This window comes from Corella eumyota, chromosome 2 (genome assembly GCF_963082875.1).
Source record: "Corella eumyota chromosome 2, kaCorEumy4.1, whole genome shotgun sequence".
In the NCBI taxonomy this organism is placed as follows: Eukaryota; Metazoa; Chordata; class Ascidiacea; order Phlebobranchia; family Corellidae; genus Corella; species Corella eumyota.
In genome coordinates this window covers 19588015-19607535 of record NC_137491.1, presented here as the reverse complement: position 1 = coordinate 19607535, position 19521 = coordinate 19588015, and the positions used below count along the sequence as shown (strand labels likewise).

The window sequence follows — 19521 nt, the reverse complement described above, 5'->3', positions numbered from 1 at the left end:
AAATTTGTGACATTTTAAAATCTAGGTAATGTAATTATCTACAAGTATTTTTTAATTTTTGTTATATTGAAAGTTATAATAGGTTTCTAAAAGAACAACACGAATTAGCTTATTGGGGATAAACAACTTAAAGAGATAATGCTAGAAGCAATGTGGCTGATATTGTTGTGACGTCATACGCAATACAGCAATTTTATTGTAATTTCGTTTTTATTTACAATAAATAAAAGAAAAATACATTTTAAACGTTAAATCATTTAAATTTTGTTGTTTAAGTTTCAAAAAATAATAGCTGTATTGAAGGACTAAGCCTTAACCCTCTAAAAATGAACGGCGTTAGAAGATTAGAGCAAAAACTTAAGAAATCTGTCGAAACGAATAATTTTTACGAATCTCACCAATTATATATCACTTTGTATCATCGATACAGCTCCAAAGGACTTTCCAAAGATGCGAGGGACTTGGTAACAAAAGGTGCAAAATATCTGGCTGAAAATAAGCAGAATGGCAGCGCTGCGCACTTGTGTATGCTATATGTTGAGGAACTAGAAAAAAACGTCACAGAAATTGACGACGAAATTGTAGAAACGATTAAAGAATTAAATTTGTTGATTCCCATTGATATGGTTGAGTTAGAAACGTTTCAAAAAAAGATAATAGCATGGTCTGCAAGTTGTACCAACTCTGTAAAAACAGGAGACCCTAGAATTCGACATATTTTTGCTGTTGACTACTGGAAAAATAAAATGTATCCAGAATCTCGTGAGCATTTTTTGTACTCCAATGATGGAAAACTGTTCGGTGAGATGCTGCAACAATATCATTGCACTCATGGCGAAATCTATGAGGTCGATCTTTTTCTAGCCCAAGTTGTTTTACAGTTATTATGTATACAACGTGAACAAGATGCTAACGGTGTGTTTTTAGCTTACACGAGACTACACCCCGGAATTCGTAGAAGTGACCCTCCGTTCAAAATGGCTTTAATCAATTTTATTTGCTTTCTACTGATAGCTGTTAAGGGGAAAAAGTTGTCAGTTTTTACAATTTTGTGCGAAAAATACGAGCCAACATTAGGCCGAGATTATTCTTATGCTGGGTATCTTAAAAAAATTGGGCAAAATTATTTCGGGTTAAAACTACCGAAGAAACGACAAGGGATGTTCGAAACAATGATGCAGAATTTATTTGTTGACGATGATTTAAACGGTGACGAAGATTTTGAAGGATCGTCAGTTGATAATTTAAATAATACGGAAACTAATAACATGATGGAGGAAGATTTAGACTAAAAAAATTTAAAAAACTTTCAAATTTCAATTATTTAAAATGTGCTTCCTAGTTAATTTCAGTGCTGTTATAAATATATTCTCAACCTCAAATAGTTGTTAAACTTTAAAGAAAACTTAATTTTTGTTAATAAAAATTTAGCTTAAGTTATGTTACCTTTATATTTTTAATTTTAAAAATTGAACAAAAAAGTATTATATTTTACCATTGTTTAATTGCTATATTAATACATAAACAGCATCTCAAACTACTTACTAATTTTTTAATTGGCAACGTATTTATTTTGTTAATTTATTCCTAAATATTATGGTGTTTTAATTTTGAAAAAAAATTAATAATTTGTATTTATATATATTTTAAAATGATTGGCAAAATCTAATTTCTTTTTTCAGTTTTAGAAATAGATAAATATTAAAAATGTTGGCAGATAGTTTGTTAATTGTGTGTATCTCAGTTGTTACAGCACTTTTAGCAGAAGGTAATTTTTTTTAAATTGATATATTTAATTTTTTGAGCATATTTTTAATGTTTTGTTGTATGAGTATTTGTTTATTTCTGTTGTATTTTTTTAGGTCTAACTTGGCTAATGGTCTACAGAACGGACAAATATCAAAAGTTAAAATACGAAGTGGACAAACAAAGTAAAAAATGTAAGTACAAGCCCTTTAAAAAACATAAATTAAAAAAAAAAATGTTGTAAAAGTTATGTGTTATTTCATTATTTTTTTTGTCATTTTTTTTGTCGCATTGTTGTAATATTAATTGTATATCGGGTTTATTATTTACTTTTATCAATGTGCGAAAAACCAAAATAAAAAATATATAACACAAATTAAATTAATGTATGAAATATCTAAGGAAAACTTGCGTGTTTAATGTTTTTGTTATTTTATAGTGGAAAAACGCAAAGAAACACTAGGTGATGCTGTAAACAAAAACCAAAAAAGAAGATTGAATATCGAAGAAGAAAAATTAAAAAGTAACAACCGAGATTTATCAGCTGTTAGAATGAAGTCAATGTTTGCGATCGGTTTTTGTTTTACTGCACTACTTGGAACATTAAGTTCAGTGTAAGTTTTTTAATACACATCTTTGTAGCTTGTGCATTAATTGCTTTAAACATATTAAAAAATCGTCCATTTTTTGCTAAATTGTCACATATATAAATATATATAGGTCTATTATTTTTAAGAAGATTTTGATGTTATAATTTACACCAAAAAGGTGTTAAGTTAACTATAAAAATTGGGGTCAATAAAAAAGACATTTAAAATATACACATTTTAATTAAAAGGAAAAATAAGACCTTCTTTAAGGGGATAGGCTTTTTGATATTTTTATCGGGTAAGGGTGTGCGTTTGGGTCATGTCTGAGCTATCCGTAAACGCCGGGCTCAAGAGCGAATAAGGTGGTGTTGATGCGGCTCGAACCCGAAACCTTTCGGCTCGTAGTCCGATGCCATGACCCCCTTTTGTTATTAAAGCCTATACTGTTGTAGCAAAAAAATCAAACTAATTTTCTATATATTTAGATTTGAAGGTCGAATTGTAGCAAAATTACCGTTTACACCAATAGGTTTATTTCAAGGTTTATCGCATAGAGGTTTGATGGGTAATGACTTCACCGACTGCTCATTTATTTTCCTTTATATTTTATGCACTATGTCAATCAGACAGGTAAACTATGCTGTATAATTTTTCGTTAAAAATTTGTGTAAAAAGAAAAAAATTGTGCAAGTTTTTATTCTATATAACTATTTATTAGTTTACGATATATCTATACGTATGTCCAATTTTAAACCCTGCAAAATAAATAAAAAAACTGCCATTTGTGGTGCGTTGGTAAATTATCACTGACAAATGTTAGTTAAGAGTTGTGACCATATTATTACAATTAAAATAACGACTGAATGCGGGCTATCAAGAAGTATATATAAAGAAACTATGTCTGCTTTAAACTTGTGTTTATATTTTTAGAATGTTCAAAAGTTACTCGGTTTTGCTCCATCCAGAGCAGCAAGTAAGCAAGCGGGAGGTCTATTTCAACCACCACAACCTAAATAAACTTTTATCGAATTCTATTTAAAATTTGGGCCACTTTGTAAAAGGAAAAACTTTAATAACCTAACCCTATTAAAATATACAAATATAAATAATACCACGTTCTTTTTATCTACAAACTTGAATAATTATTTAATATGACAACCAGAATGCAATACGTTTAAAGTATAATGTGAAAACTTTTATACTTTAATTTCAATTTATGTTCTAAAAATATATATAATTTACAAATTAATGATTTAAATTGTCGGTAAAGTTAATTAATTCAATATTTTGGGATAATTTTAATAGCGCTGGTTAAAGGGATTTAATTATTATTAAAATTTAAATGTAATTGTTCCAAATTATTAAATTACTTAGTCTTCTATTCATTAAACTTTATAGTGCTTTAATTTTTCTAAAATACATAAAAAAACACTGCTTTAAAATTGCCATTTTGGTGCAATTTATAAAACAAATATAATACAACCCAAACAAATTGTTTTAAAAATCATATTTGTGTTTTTGTGTTGTTGTACTAATATTTTGTTTGTCAATGTAGGTAATTTTATTTTACAAATGTGTTGCAAAATTCAAAATAAAGATGTTCAAATATTTATTAAACAAGTCTCATTATTTTTCTACTTTTTGCCAATAAAATTTAAACACTAATATTGTTTGTTTTAAAACTAATGTTATCAGCTATAGAACAAACTTTCGAAACCACCAGAATGTAATAAAAAAAAAGCTTTTAAACCAACAGTACCACTACGTAATTTATTCTTCATACTTTAGAAATAAAATAAAATAAATGAATAGCTGGGGAGCTACTCTTAAAAACCAATGGCTCTATAAACTAGTTTAACCCTCTCACTACTTAAAACAAAAAAATAACTTTTATAGTTCATCCCAAAATGAACAGATTGTTAAAAACAAAAATTAGAGTTTAGTTAATTTACAATTTTGACAACAGCTTTGTTTTTTTAGTAAAATTGATTGCACACCTTTTTAAAAACATAGAAACTTTTGTCATGTGTACATGGATGATATAAAAATAAAAGATGGAAATAAAATACTATGCAAAAGACAAGTGTTAAACCTTACTTATATTAATTAGTACTCATTTAAAGCCTTATTGTACACATTATCATTATTTAAACGAAGTAAAAATAACTTTTAAATTACAAAAAAAAATTTTGTTAACACAATAAATTAAATATTACCAGTTTTGTTTTTAATTAATAATTCACAAATAATAAGTCTAATGGACATGAATGTATGACAAATGATAAGCAAATTATTAACTAGTCAGATGGTTAAAATGGAGCCCATACAGCAGTTGCTTAACTAGTTTAAATTGCTATATAATTTTAAATACAACTCATTCCTAAACTATACAATTTTTTTGAATTGCAACAACTATAACACCTTTATAAGAATGTCATTATCATACAAACATAATGGGCAAAATGCAAATTTAAGCATACAATAGCCTAGACTTGCATGTGTTTAAAGCAATGTATATTCTTAATATGAATGGCACCTCATGATCTATATACATATAATAAAAATTCCAAATGGATATATGGTTAAAAGCAAATGAATTTCAAAATTTAGATCAGGAAAGTTTTGAAAAATGGGATTTAAAGAATTTCCAAAAATTTGATCCTGGATTCTATTTCTGAGGTGTTCATATTTTAAGCAACCTAGGTTAAAACTACTTCTAAATAATGTTAAACTCGACTACCGGTCTATTATTAATAAATCTATTGAACGAAAAAGTATCCAAAATGCTTTCGTTATCTTTGCTTTGTTCTTGAACCATATATTCAGCTAAACAGTTAGCTGCACCAAAAGATTGTTGTACTCCGTGTCCACTTAAAAATAGTAAAAAGTTTTAAAAAATTTAAAAAACATGATTATTAAAGTATTTTCTTTTTTTTATAATTAATTACCTGAAGCCAGTTAAAAACCACATATTAGGATAGTAAGGATGATTTCCAATAACAGCGTTCTGGTCATAACTATTATAATCATAATACCCTGCCCAGGCTGAGGTTAACTACAAACATAAATTAGAAATTGGTAAAAAATAAGAAAAAATGGAGGTCTAATTTTTAGAATTTTACCTTTAACTTTTCAAATGCAGGAACTCTGTGGGCAATTCTGGGCCAAACTTCTTCATGAAACCATTCATAATCAACATCTAAGTTATCTGTACTTGGTTCATCTGCTTCCTAGTTAATTGTACAAGTCCAATTGGGAGAAAAAAATCCAAAAGGGGTTTTTATAAAATTCAAATTGTTTCTTTTTAGTTAAAGGTACCAAATTTTACCAAACAAGAAAAAAAAGATTCAGAATAAAACTTAAAAACCGCAATTAAAAAATATTCAATTGATAAAAATAAGATTAAATTTAAACGATCCCTTTTTTAGCTATAGCTTCTGCAAGGAAAAACTTAAAAAATTAATAAAATTTACCGTTTGGGGTGACATTCCGCAAATATATTTACTACCCAGTCCATCCCTTCTAACATAAGCCCCTGATGGATCAATAATAAATGGGCAATCTAATAAAGGAGCATCAGGGCAGTGTACAACGTAAATGTAACGCTTCCGTCTTTCTATTGGTAGCTAGGAATAGTAATGCAAATTAAAAAAAAAAATAAAATAATTGCATATCGTTCAACAAAAAAAAAAAAAAAAAATTTCTAAATCTTATTTTACCTTAAAATTTAGCTGATTATTTTGGTCGGGTTTGCTTGCCCCAATTCCTGCCAGTTCAGCGAGTTTTCCACTTTCAGCCCCTGCACAGTTAATAACGTTGTGTGTCTCAATTAACACTGGTTTGTCATATTCTGCAAACCTAATCTGGTAAAAAAATTGCAATTAAATTTCTATATATACAAAAAAACTAAAAAATAAATAGGTTATGTACCAAAGCTAAAGTAGTGGTCAGAACACTTGCTACACCACACATGAGGTTGTGGGTTCAATCCCCATTGCTCTCATGCTGCCCTTGAGTAAGGAGAAATAATCGGTATAAACTCCTGCTGAGCCAGCACTTAATTAGCAGCATAATTATCGAGCAATCACAATTAACAATATCCCAAATCAGCAAAGTTAACTCGAGAATGGGTTGAAGTAACTGATGTTACTCTATGTTTAGATCAGAAAGTCAACCTTCCCACATAGAGGATAAAGATATATATAACAAACACCTAATAATAACAATACATGTATTGGAAAACCCGTAAAAAAACAACACTTACATATGCTCCCACAATTTTATCATCAGGTATCTCCACCATTCCAGCATCTTTATGAACTCGTATTTGACTGTCAATATCTTTCCTCCCTGTCAATCTTTCCTTCTTGAACCCAACCACCTCACCTTTAAGGTTCTGTATACCTAGAGTGGGGTTCTTTTTCTGGAATAAAATAATTAAAAAAAAATAATTTAAGTTCGAAAATGCAAAACTAGCATAATGTATCACAAACTAAACACCATTAACAAAAGACCATATCAAACACCATTAAAATAAAACAACTAATAATATTCCTTAACCATTTTAATAAAAAAACAATAAAAGTTAAATAAAAACACCAGTAAAAAAGAACATATTAAACACCAGTAAAATAAAAACCATCATTCTGTTAAAAATACAATAGCAATTCCAGTAAAACAAAAACCATTAAAACACCAGTTATAAAACACCTACTATAAAATACTCCCTTACCATTTTATTTGAAAGCATTACAAAAATAGTTGAACAAAAACCACTATAAACACCAGTAAAAAGGACCATATAAAACACCAGTAAAATAATATTACTAATAATATCCCTTAACTATTTCAATGAAAATCGTTACAAGCAGTTGAACAAAAACCATTTTAAACACCAGTAAAATAGAAACAATTAAAACACCATATTTTATTCACCTTATAGCAGTCCAACATAAGCATTGGATCAAACCATCCCTCGTCTTTTAAACCATAAGTTGCCATTTCTATACCATCCACGTTCATCCATGGCATGGTTTCTTTAAGTTGGTCTTGAGTGAGAAGCATTACTTTGGCTCCAGCATCTCTGGTGGAAAATATAATGGTTTAGCAACCATATCATTATTAACCATAAAATAAACCATAATGTTTTAAAATGTAAAAAAATATGGCAAAAATATGGCAAAAAAGAAATCTAATGGTTTTAGCAACCATTTCATGAATGAACCATAAAACACAGTGTTGTAAAACTATGCCATGTTTTAAAAATGGTTAAACCATGAAAAAAATGTAAATAACATAGCATGTTTTAAAATGGTTAAACCGTGAAAAAAATGTAAAAAACATGGCAAGTTTAAAAAATGATTGAACTATGAAAAAAATATGGTGTGTATTAAAAACGGTCAACCTAAGAAAAAAATGTAAAAATATAGCATGTTTTAAAATGGTTAAACCAATAAATTACATATTTAAATGTAAATAACTACTGCATGTTTTTAATAATAATTAAACCATGAAATCATGTAATTAAATGTAAAAACTATAACATAGTTTTAAAACATGCAATTGCCATCAGCCATGTATAAAAACTAAATAACTTTTTCATGTTTTAAAACTAAGAAATTCAATTTGGTGACCATTCGATAATAAACCATACAAAAAACACTTTAAAGAATTTTATATTTTAATTTAAAAGCTTTCCTACATTTGAATGTTAAAGTTTTTCATAAGTTGGCCTGCTCCTTCTTTAGTTGCCATAATTAAATAACCCTGTGGGTTAAAACTTACGTCAGGATCGGGGTAGTCAACTGTACTTACCTCCTAAGGGTAAAAAAAAAGTAAAGTTTTTTAAAGTTTCCCAAAAAAAAAATTTTTTTTAAGATTTTGGTTCGACCATGGTTAAAAGAAAAACTTACTGTTTTTAAATTTCTCATAAACTTGGCAGTCATTTGTGAAAGTTTAATATTTCCGGGAACCGAGAATTGGGTTCTAATTCCGCCAGCTGACAGAGCAGTGGAAGATGTACAAAGCTAAAACAATTTGACAAAAAATTTAACATTTAAGCTGCGAACTCTTTATGTTAAAACCATAACTTAATTAGCAGGTCAATATTTAGACAATATCATTATCATAACAAGTTTTAAATTAGCAAAGTCAACATAAACATAGCGTAGTTTACAAAATAACACTATGATATTGCTCTAAATACTATCCTTTTACTTTTAAGAGTCATGGCTTCACTACATGGGTCCTAAGGTGGTTTTCCACTGCCCTCATGCTGTAACGCTCTTGAATTAGGCGCTATAAACAGTATAAACACCTGCTTAGGCAGCACTCAATTAGCAGCTTATAAATATTAGACAACTATAATTTAAATTTTTCTATGTAACAACAGACTTGTGTAACCGATGTTACTCTATGTTTTGGTCGTGAAGTTGACCTTTCCACATCGAAAATAAATAAATATAAAATGATAAATAAATAAAAAAAATATGAAATTTTTTACTGTTGGGTCTTTTTCCACAATAAACACTTGTTCTGCCATATATTTCCTTGCTTTCAACAATGTTGTGTTTTCAAGTTGTCTCCATAAATTAAAACCTAAAGATTGACCCATCAAGCCCCCACCTACTATTAAGTACTCGGCTCTATTAGCTGAAAAATAAAAAAATTCAATATCAGCAAGAACTTAACAGCGATAAAAAGTAGCGATTTCAGGTGGTTAATATACCACTAGAGGTCCATAATTTAATCACAATTGCTGATATATTCATGTTTAGTAAGCAGGTTGATGTAATAGCTTTAGTGGAGCCCCGAGTTTCACTGGCACACCGGCAGCATGGTGTAGTGGTAAGAACACTTGCTTCACCACATATGAGGTCGTGGGTTCAATCCCTACTGATCTCATGCTGTAGCGCTCTTGAGTAAGGCGCTATAAACGGTACGAACTCCTGCTGAGCCAGCACTTAATCAGCAGCATAATTATCGGGCAATTATAATTAATAATATCCCAAACTGCCGCAGGCAACTCGAGACTGGGTCGAAATAACTGATGTTACTCTATGTTTAAGTCGCGCATTCGACTTTTACGCATCGAGGATAAAGATATATATATACAAAAATAAATAAAAAAACATGCTGAAATATTTAAAAAATGTAAAGACCGAAGTGTGTATATATATATATAAATAAAATTTGCCTGTAATTCTGATAATTAGGCTAAAAAGTTGGTATTTACACATCAAATAGTATTGTTGATAATAATTATTAATAATATATACATAAAACTTGGTTTTATTTAAAACTTAAAAATTACCTGGTATTATAATAGGACCATCAGGAGAATTGGAGTGTAGGTCATAAACTTCATGTCTTTCAAACGGAGATATAGCATATTCATCAATTATACCACGACTCAGCATTACTGAAGTTGTTGATTGTTGAATTAACGACTTCATTTTACAGTTGACAAACTTGGTCGCATTTCTCAGGGTATGCATGGTTATATTTTATATATATATATTAAGCGTTATACACAAACAATTGTGTATTTTTAAAGCTAATTAAAATAAAGTTCTTTTTATTACTTAATTAATTTGTTTATTTCTTCATTTTTACTTTTTATATTTTCTTATAAAAACATCTTTCAATTTAAAGTAACACCTTTGCAATTCCAGTAATATAACGTTTGTTACAAAAATTTTATTAGCATTTAATATCAAACAGACCAAAATTGTAGTTTTCCAAAAACTCTACATTTCTGGCAATTTCTTTGTAAAGCATACTGTCTAACTTCCTTCTTATTAGTTAAACCAGACTATTTAACAAAACAACAGTTATACTGTAATTTGATCTGACGATATGTAACACGAAACATTTCAACATAATTTTCTATTTTTGTTTGTTTTCGTTTTGAAGTGCCACGAGTTTAGGTCATGCGTATCGGTAAAACTGTTTTAATTTTTTTGTATATATCTTTATCCTCGATGTGTGAAAGTCGAATGCGCGACTTAAACATAGAGTAACATCAGTAACTCCGACCCAGTTTCGATTTGCCTGTGGCAGTTTGGGATGTTATAAATTATAATTACCCGATAATTATGCTGCTGATTAAGTGCTGGCTCAGTAGGAGTTCATACCGAATATAAAGCCTTACTCAAGGGCGCTATAGCATGTGAGCAGTGGGGATTGAACCAGCGACCTCATGTGTGGTGTAGCAAGTGTTCTTACCACTACACCACGCTGCCGGTTTATCCCCAATACTATATTGTTTCTATTACTTCAGTTGCTTAAAGATTTAGTAGAAGCCTACTTACAATATTTAATTAAAATTAAGACACCACTTATGTATATTTTAGGCATTAGCTAGCTGTAATTCCCCTAAACCTAATTCTAAAAGTTTTTTTTTTTATAATTTAAATGCAATTCGCGTAATAGAAGTATTGCATTTGCCGACCTATTTGTAAATTTCGAACAGCATTTAAATCAGGAATCAAAAAAGTAAGAAAAGAAACTACCTACCTTGTTTAAAGCAAGGGAAATAAAAGAAACAAGAAAAGTGGATACAATTTATTTTAGAAAACAACATACCTTTGATTGAGCTCCGGATAATCCAGTTTCAGATTGTTGAAGTTCGTTTGTACTGTTAGGTAAACTTCCTATAGATAAAATATTAATAACTTTAAGTGTGTCAAAAATGTAATTTACAAGTTACTTTGTAATTTAATTAACCCATAGTCTTTAAGGGGCTAAGCCATTTTTTAACCATTAATTTTAAAAAAATAAGAATTTTTTTTTGTTTATAATTTTATCCTCGATGTGAGAAAGTCGAATGCGCGACTTAAACATAGAGTAACATCAGTTACTCCGACCCAGTCTCGAGTTGCCTGTGGCAGTTTGGGATATTATAGATTATAATTGGCCGATAATTATACTGCTAAATAATTGCTGGTTCAGCAGGAGTTTGAACCGTTTATAGCGCCTTACTCAAGGGCGCTATAGCATGAGATCAGTGGGGATTGAACCCACGACCTCATGTATAGTGTAGCAAGTGTTCCTACCACTACACAACGCTACCGGTTTTATTATCATAAAACATTTTTTTGCCATTTTCATGATTGAAATCTAGACAACGACAACGTAAAATATCCCAGGATAATAAGAACTTGTTTGGGATTAGATTTGAGACTGCCCTATATTGTCAATAACACATTAACATTAAAAAACGAATGTTTTACCTTCTAAAACCCCAGCAATAGATCTTTGCAAACCAACAACAATTTTTTCCAGATCTGAAAAGTTATTTAGACCAAAAACACGTTCATTGTTCCCTACTTCTCCGTTTGCAATAATCTAAAAATGTAAAAACTCATTTACTAATAAAAAAAGCTCAATATTTAATGTTTTTTTCAAATGTATTTTTTATTTAAATAAATAAATAAAAATAGGGGATAAACATTGCTAATGTATAAGACATTCCATAGTCTATTAAGTTTGTTGTTATTCTTTGTTTTTATATTTATGTATAACTAACAAAACAGTATTTTTAAATCAAAAAAATCAGTATTATGTTCTTGATATTGCGTTAATGTTACTTCTATATATTTAAACCTTTTGTTTATGTAGTTGATTTATAATCATAACATTAATATATGGGAATTTTAGGGCTAAAACTTACTTGTAATTCTCTCTCTGAATATCCGGCCACACCGACAGCAAATATAGTTATACCAAGTGATCGCGCATAGGCCGAACTCTGCATTAAAAAATCTCGATCGTTTGATCTAAAAAATTGTAAAAATTTTAATCTTTATTAGAAATCTTTACATTGTAAGTAGAGTTTGTTGTTTAAAAACCTTAAAACTTAGACATAACAGCCAAGTTTCTTAGGTTTAATACCCTATAATAATTATATAAATAACGTTATTAAACCTTATTTAAAAAGGCAACTTAAATAATTAAAATGTTAACTGAACATTCCAAAGTACTTTTTTAATTTAATAAATTAAAAAAAAAAAACTACAAAATAAAAGCGTGATCGCAATTACTTGATTTAGAAAATTATTGTTTTTAAATGATGTTAACCTTCAAATTCCAGAAACTATTGGAATTTTTTGAACAAATAATGAAATGTGACATCATAAAATAAATTGTCAAGTAATATACGTCATAGGTATACAAACGGAAATCATTATTACGTTAGCTTATAATTAATCGATGTTTTAAACTCGCTAAGTTCTACTTTATAAACTATAACCAAAAAAATTGGCAAACTTAAATAACCCATACAAAAATGTTACAGGTATTTATGTAATTGTAACATGTACCATCTATTTATAACAAAAAATACTTAAATTTTAGTAAATATTTAGGATTTTGATATCGTTTGGGTAATTTAAAAAGGGAATTTTCAAACGTGAATATTATATTTTAAACTTGAAAACTAAATATTTTTTGTATAAGTTTATCTTCGATGTGGGAAAGTCGAATGCGCGACTTAAACATAGTGACATCAGTTACTCCGACCCAGTCTCGAGTTGCTTTTGAGATATTATATAGATTATAATTGCCCGATAATTATGCTGCTGATTAAGTGCTGGCTCAGCAGGAGTTCGTATACCATTTATAGTGCCTTACTCAAAGACGCTACAGCATAATATCAGTGGGGATTAAACTCACGATCTCATGTGTGGCGTAGCAAGTGTTCTTACCACTACACCACGCTGTCGGCCAAATAAAAACAAACCTTCTAGGAATCGAACCCACAACCTCAAGTTATAAAAAACAAATAATAATCACTTATATTAGTTTATATTTTTTACCTGCCATCTGTAAGTAGAATTAAAACTTTTCTAGTTGCTGAGTCATTAAATCTTGGCGACATTTCAAAATCACGAACAGTTTTGTTTAGCGCATGCGCAGTGTAAGTTGTGAACCCTTGCAACGTGATATTGTCTACAGCGTCCTGTAGTAAACAAAATATATAACATTATAATTTGGGTTTGGTGACCATGCCATAACATACTTAAAATCTTTGTGTAAACAATATTTCTTTTGGGATGTTTTAAATCATTAAATTGATTTTGTCATTTTTTTCCGTCGCATTGTTGTAATATTAATTGTATATCGTATTTATTATTTACTTTTATCAATGCGCGAAAAAAAAAATAATAAGTTGGTTAAAAACAAAAAAAATTTAAGAATAGAATAATTTTAGGATAAATTTTAAACGGTTTATAGTCTCTTAAAATATCTAAGTTAAAATTAATATTTATATGAAACTGTTTAAATTAATTAATGAACTTCTATTAATAATTACTAGAAGTCATTTTGTAATTAAGTTATTTTAAACTTTAGATTACTATTTCGTGCAAAACTAATTTAAAAAATAATCAGTTGTTAAATGACAATGATCGTAATGTCACGTGACCATACGTCATACCTGAAAGTCAAGTTGGTTGTTGTACTGGCCCAAACCGATCTCACTTACCAAATATAACTGGTTATCTAGATCCCTAAAAATATTTATTTTTTATCAAATATATAAAATTAAATCGTTTCTATGTAAAGGGATCAAAAATAGGTGCTTTTTTATATGTAAATATTTATCCTTGATGTGGGAAGGTCAAATGCGCGACCTAAACATAGAATCACGAGAGTTACTTCGACCCAATTTCGAGTTGCCTTTTGCAGTTTGAGATTTTATCGAATATTATTGCCAGACAATTATGCTGCTAATTAAGTAACTAACTACTACTATGAATGCTTAGTCCAAATTAGATTCTTAAAACAATGTAATACGGCAAAATAGTAGATCAGTAATACCTAAAATGGACAAGGGCACCTAGGTTAAGTCAAATTTTATTTATATTTTAATTTTTTAATATTAAATAAAAGCAAAAATAATCTTTTTTTTTTAAATTTAACAGTTAAGTTAAATTTAAGGTTAAAAATTATGTAAGAATCCAACCTTGTTTCGTCATAATGTGAATATTGAATGACCCCAACATTTGCAAAACCATCAAGGTTAAACTTCAAAGTCACGTCCTTTACCCACGTTTTGACCCGGTTAAAGTTCATAGGGTCATCTGAAATCACTGACCCGGAACCGTCGAGAACAAACATTAGGTCGATATGTTCAATTGGACAACCTTGAAAAAAGAAATTAAAAAAATATCATCACTATTTGTTTCAAATTAAAATTTTGAGTAAAAAATAGATTAAATGTGCATTAAATAAAACCTTTCTTAAAATTTAAAAAACAAATTATATAATTAAGCTCACTTGCTGCAGGCTGTCTAGGCTCTGTTTCCCAATTTTGCCCAAAATTATTTGAAGTGTAACAAGCACCATATACAACAATCCCTGATGAACAATTTCTCGTACGCGTCGGGGCGCATGCCTATAAAAGAATTGAAATTTTAAATTGTCAGAGCTATGTCCGGTAGTGTGGCGAACCGGTCATGGCGTCGGACTACGAGCCGAAAGGTTTCGGGTTCGAGCCGCACCATTGCCACAATATTCGCCCTTGAGCCCGGCGTTTACAAATAGCTCTAACACATTATAACCGCACACTCTTTTCAAATAAAACAAAACTGTCAGGGCTTCGAGCCGAAAGGTTTCGGGTTCGAGCCGCACCATTGCCACACTATTCGCTCTTGAGTCCGGCGTTTATGGATAGTACAGAGTGTGATGTCAAAACAGCACAACCTTTTCCCCAACAAAAAAGTACAAAAGCCTATCATCTTAAGGTGCGGCTATACCAGTCATAGCAGTTAGGTATAAGCCAAAAGGTTAAGGGTTCAAGCCGTAAAACTTTTAAATAAATTTTTAGTATTTTTAAATCCTAGATAACAAAAATTTGTCAATTTTTTTTTTATAAAACCCAAAAATAAATTTTACCGTTATCCGTTCTGTGTTAACCCCACTGACGACAGCAAGCCCCAGGGATTCCCCCGATGTAACAACGTTGGGTTCAGCAGTTCTGTTGATAGGCGGGGGTCTCGTTGAGTAACAACCCCCATTCGATTCACTGAAGCTGAACGGGCACGTGAGTAAGTCCCCTGCACGACTTGGATCAGAGGGAAGAAAGTTTTCATTGGACGACGAAGGGTCACGTGACTTCGGGGAACCAATCAAAAATCTGTGTTATAAAAACAAAAAAATAGTTTCAATGCTTTTGTATAAAATAGGTGGATCACTTGTACTTTACGGTTCTCAAAAAAACTTAGAAATTTAAAGTACGAAGGAGAATTAGCAAGGACCGTAAAGTAAAAGAGTTTTTCTGAAAACCGCAAAGTTAAAGTGATCCAAATATGTTAAACATATATAATGTTAAACGTTTTTAAAAAATAGATGAAACATCAACAAAAAACGCTCTAATATAGAAACAATTATTAAAACAACAATTTGCTTTTCTTTAATATTGAAAGTTTTCACCGTAAAAACTTTAAATTATTTTTTATATATTTTTCAAATTTTAAATAAATGAAGTAGCATAGGTTTACACCTTAACATTTACTTGGAGTAAAACACGTGCCAATGACGTCATATCCGTGTGAAAATTTAAAATGATTAATGGACAAATTGTAAAGTTAAAAATGACATTTTATTCGGCGAATTTACAAAAATTTTACGTCATAATTTTTAATATTCAGTTTGACATATAGTAGGTATATACATAAGTGCATTGTTTTAAATCACAGAATATGTTTTAAACTGTTAAGTTTATACATTTTAATTAACCAAACATTCCCGTTAAGTAAGAAAAACATTTAAAGTTTTTAATAAATAAGCTGGCTTATTTATATAACCCAAACATGGAATATTAACAACCCACTACTTTGTTTTTTTTTGCATAACTAAAATTATATTATTTTAAATTCAATAAAAACAAACTAAAAACTTGTAATATTAATTTTGCTTTTTTCTTTTTTTTTTTCATTTACACATTTATACATATGTTAATATTTATATTTTTTCTCACGTGAAGTGAAAATGATAATAATATTAAAACTATGGAATATAACACCTTACTAAAATTGTCTTTTAAACCATTTTTTAAATAGATTATCATAAAAAAATATATATCCTAAAAAATAAAAAAAATTTAAAAATTATTATATTTATTAATATTCATATTTTTACCTCACTTGAGGCGGAATTTAAAATAAAATTGAAACTATAAAATATAACAATTAATCAAAATTAAAAAAAATACCATCATAAAAATCAATGGAACTTTATAAATATAACATTTTTGTTCAAGTTATTATACTGCCGGCAGCGTGGTGTAGTGGTAAGAAAACTTGCTACACCACACATGAGGTCATGGGTTCAATCCCCACTACTCTCAAGCTGTTTCGCCTTTGAGTAAGGCGCTATAAACGGTATAAACTTCTGCTGAGCCAGCTTAATCAGCAGCATAATTATCGGGCAATTATAAAATATCCCAAACTGCCACAGGCAACTCGAGACTGGGTCGGAGTAACTGATGTTACTCTATGTTTAAGTCGCGCATTCGACTTTCCCACATCGAGGATAAAGATATATATAAAAAAAAAATATATATATTTACCTCACATCTAGCGGGACCTCTGGTGCGTTCGACTTTATCGCAAAACTATATCCAAAAAATTGAGTTTCATCGTAATTTAATTCTTCGTTATCAATAATACCTGGTTGAGAAGATTCAACGTTAAATCCTTTTCCAATATCGAATATAAGACATAATATCAACAACTTGAAAACCCTAAGGTTCAATTTATTTATCATCATGCTGTAGCAGTTTCTATAGAATAGTCTATAGTATGAATACAATGTTTTGTGTTGGTAAAACGTTATAAGTTTCGATATCCGTTAAATAATCCCCTCTTCCTAGGTTAAAAATAGTTTAATCTTTATTCCTGATGATATCAGTTGTTTAATCCTTTATCCACAACAATGTAACAACAATTACTAATTCATAAACAAGCAATCAATTGTTGTTCATTAATTTCCTGAAGGGCGGTCGCCGATTGTAACAAAATAATTCCCACGAAAATTCAATAATACCAAATTGTTCTTAAAATACAATTGCAAAGCTAAATTTAAACACAAGTAAATACTTGAATTGTATAAGCTTAATTATATCCTTAGCTGGTAAAATACATAAACATTTGCTAACCTTATTTTAACTTTTTAGTTTTAAAACTGACATTCCAACGTTGGCAAAAAGCAATTTTTTTCCAAACTACGCTGCTTCGTTTTTGCTCAAAACAAACTCGTTTATCAAGGCATAATTAGGCCGCGTTTTTGTCTAATTACACAATCAATTACATTTTCCAATCATTCTTTTTATTAATTTTTCTTACTACAGCCTTTTATGGTGACATTATTTGTTCTATGCCTAATTATTTTGACATTAAAACTATATTTATGTAGTAATATAAATATTTGTACATTTTCGTAGAACAACCAAGATTTAAATCCATTATAATAATTAGAAGTTGCAAATATACTAAATTCTATAAATAATTACCTCTATACTTAAATAATATTTAGTTCATTATCTATCTAACATACGTTACATTTAAACTCTTTGCTAAATATTGAAAACAATGTTTAAATATATTATGCCTAACTTTTTTCATGCCTTTTTTGAATGAAACTACTTCACTAAAAAGTACGCACAAAAAATAAATAATTTAAAAATAAATATAACCTAATGTTTACACATTATTTTAACATAAACATTGTCAGCTATCTAGAATTTTTTCTTCTGTAATATTTATTATTATTTATAATCTTATGGTTATTTTGTAATTAATTAATCACTATCAGAATTCAAGCCAACACATACGTAATATCTTCCTAATTCTCACATTTTTTACTCTGCCTAATTGTGAGTGACAATAAATTATGAACTATTTTGTCATAACTTTTATATTAATACGTCATAACTTAATTTTTGGGTCAAAAATGTATCACGATTTGGCGCAACTTCAAAAAGTCAGTTAAATAATATACTAGCATCACGGAAACTGTTTTGACATTCTTGTATCTGTGAACTGCTTGTTTTTAAATGCCGTATTTATGTTTTGTTGTGTTTTGAAATACGAAAAAGTTTGTTTAGAATATAACTTTCAAGCAAATATTTGCTAAAAATTTTTGCATTTTAAAAGTTTTTAAATTTTTTTTTTCATAAAGCGATTTTTAAAATTATATTTAGTTGATGTTACGCGAATATCAAAATTAAACTATAACGTTTAAGTAATTAAAGTTCTATATTGGTGCTATTTTTTTACTCAAAAATTGATAAAGTTGGTGTCACTGAACACAAAAATGATTTTAACTTTAAATAATTTTACCTACTTTTTGAGTTATACAACTTTAAAAAAAATTAATTTATTTAAAAAATGGAAAAGGGAAGCCCTGTTTGTGATGACGTAGAAAGTACCAGTTTGTACATACTATTACTTTCTACGTCACACGAAAAATATGGTAACCTGTTTTTTTATGTTAATCATTTTCCAGTATTTTTGAAAATTAAATTGTGAGTACCACAGACATTTTTTCGAGGTTCTAAAGCCATTTTATTATTCATTGTCAACCATACTAACATGTTATATACATTACTTACTAAATTGCATATAGCACTTTAAAAAATTTTAATAAAACTTTGTTAAAATCAAACATTTTAATTGTTAGGAATATCTTCACATAGTCAGGTACATTAATCAGTTATTAAATGTATTATAACACGTTAGTAGTACACGTTTATTATAATAATTATTTAAAAAGTTATAGTTTAGTACATGTTTTTAAACTTTAACAAATAATCAAATGCTTACGTAATTTCTTAACACGAGATGACCTTTAAAAGTAGTTATAAAATTACAAACACAAGATGGTGCTAGTGAGCCCTAAATTTTTGTAAAATTTTTGTATGTAAATAAAAAGTATTTTTTACCCAAAAATTGACTTTAGAAAGGTTACTTCGTTTTTAATAAAAATATTGTAAAGTAATTTTTTAAACAAAAATTATCAAAATGTAAATTGTTTTAACATGTATTAACTTATTAAAATCCTATTCTACATGTATTAACTTATTAAAATCCTATTCTTTTTCAAAATTAAATATAAAGAATAATAGCCCACAGCCAGTTACTAGAAATAAGTTTTGATAAAAATTCGATAAGAATCGAATAAT

The 19521-nt window shown here is 28.9% G+C and overlaps 4 protein-coding genes across 4 annotated transcripts; 2 read left to right on the top strand and 2 right to left on the bottom strand.

Annotated features, from left to right (window-relative positions):
• Nucleotides 1-178: 178 nt before the first annotated feature.
• LOC145741511 (Golgi to ER traffic protein 4 homolog) lies at nucleotides 179-1679 on the top strand. Its single transcript, XM_082559106.1, has one exon. It carries the CDS (start codon nucleotides 327-329, stop codon nucleotides 1290-1292), a length of 966 nt encoding a protein of 321 aa, XP_082415232.1. The 5' UTR covers nucleotides 179-326; the 3' UTR covers nucleotides 1293-1679.
• A 25-nt stretch (nucleotides 1680-1704) lies between these two features.
• LOC145741512 (calcium load-activated calcium channel-like) lies at nucleotides 1705-3968 on the top strand. The gene is made up of 5 exons (XM_082559107.1): nucleotides 1705-1768; nucleotides 1863-1940; nucleotides 2186-2360; nucleotides 2822-2966; nucleotides 3267-3968. Exons 1-5 carry the CDS (start codon nucleotides 1708-1710, stop codon nucleotides 3351-3353), a joined length of 546 nt encoding a protein of 181 aa, XP_082415233.1. The 5' UTR covers nucleotides 1705-1707; the 3' UTR covers nucleotides 3354-3968.
• LOC145741501 (FAD-dependent oxidoreductase domain-containing protein 1-like) lies at nucleotides 3764-9887 on the bottom strand. The gene is made up of 11 exons (XM_082559095.1): nucleotides 9649-9887; nucleotides 8839-8987; nucleotides 8249-8362; nucleotides 8038-8153; nucleotides 7272-7419; nucleotides 6601-6759; nucleotides 6056-6199; nucleotides 5810-5962; nucleotides 5459-5566; nucleotides 5285-5391; nucleotides 3764-5206 (listed from the first exon to the last, which is right to left on the bottom strand). The coding sequence occupies exons 1-11, from the start codon at nucleotides 9830-9832 to the stop codon at nucleotides 5053-5055; spliced, it is 1536 nt and encodes a 511-aa protein (XP_082415221.1). The 5' UTR covers nucleotides 9833-9887; the 3' UTR covers nucleotides 3764-5052.
• Nucleotides 9888-10050: 163 nt separating this feature from the next.
• LOC145742625 (integrin alpha-D-like) lies at nucleotides 10051-17108 on the bottom strand. Its single transcript, XM_082560402.1, has 10 exons — nucleotides 16909-17108; nucleotides 15234-15474; nucleotides 14616-14733; nucleotides 14302-14482; nucleotides 13774-13846; nucleotides 13154-13296; nucleotides 12010-12115; nucleotides 11570-11684; nucleotides 10923-10990; nucleotides 10051-10149 (listed from the first exon to the last, which is right to left on the bottom strand). The coding sequence occupies exons 1-10, from the start codon at nucleotides 17106-17108 to the stop codon at nucleotides 10051-10053; spliced, it is 1344 nt and encodes a 447-aa protein (XP_082416528.1).
• Between the last annotated feature and the right edge of the window lie 2413 nt (nucleotides 17109-19521).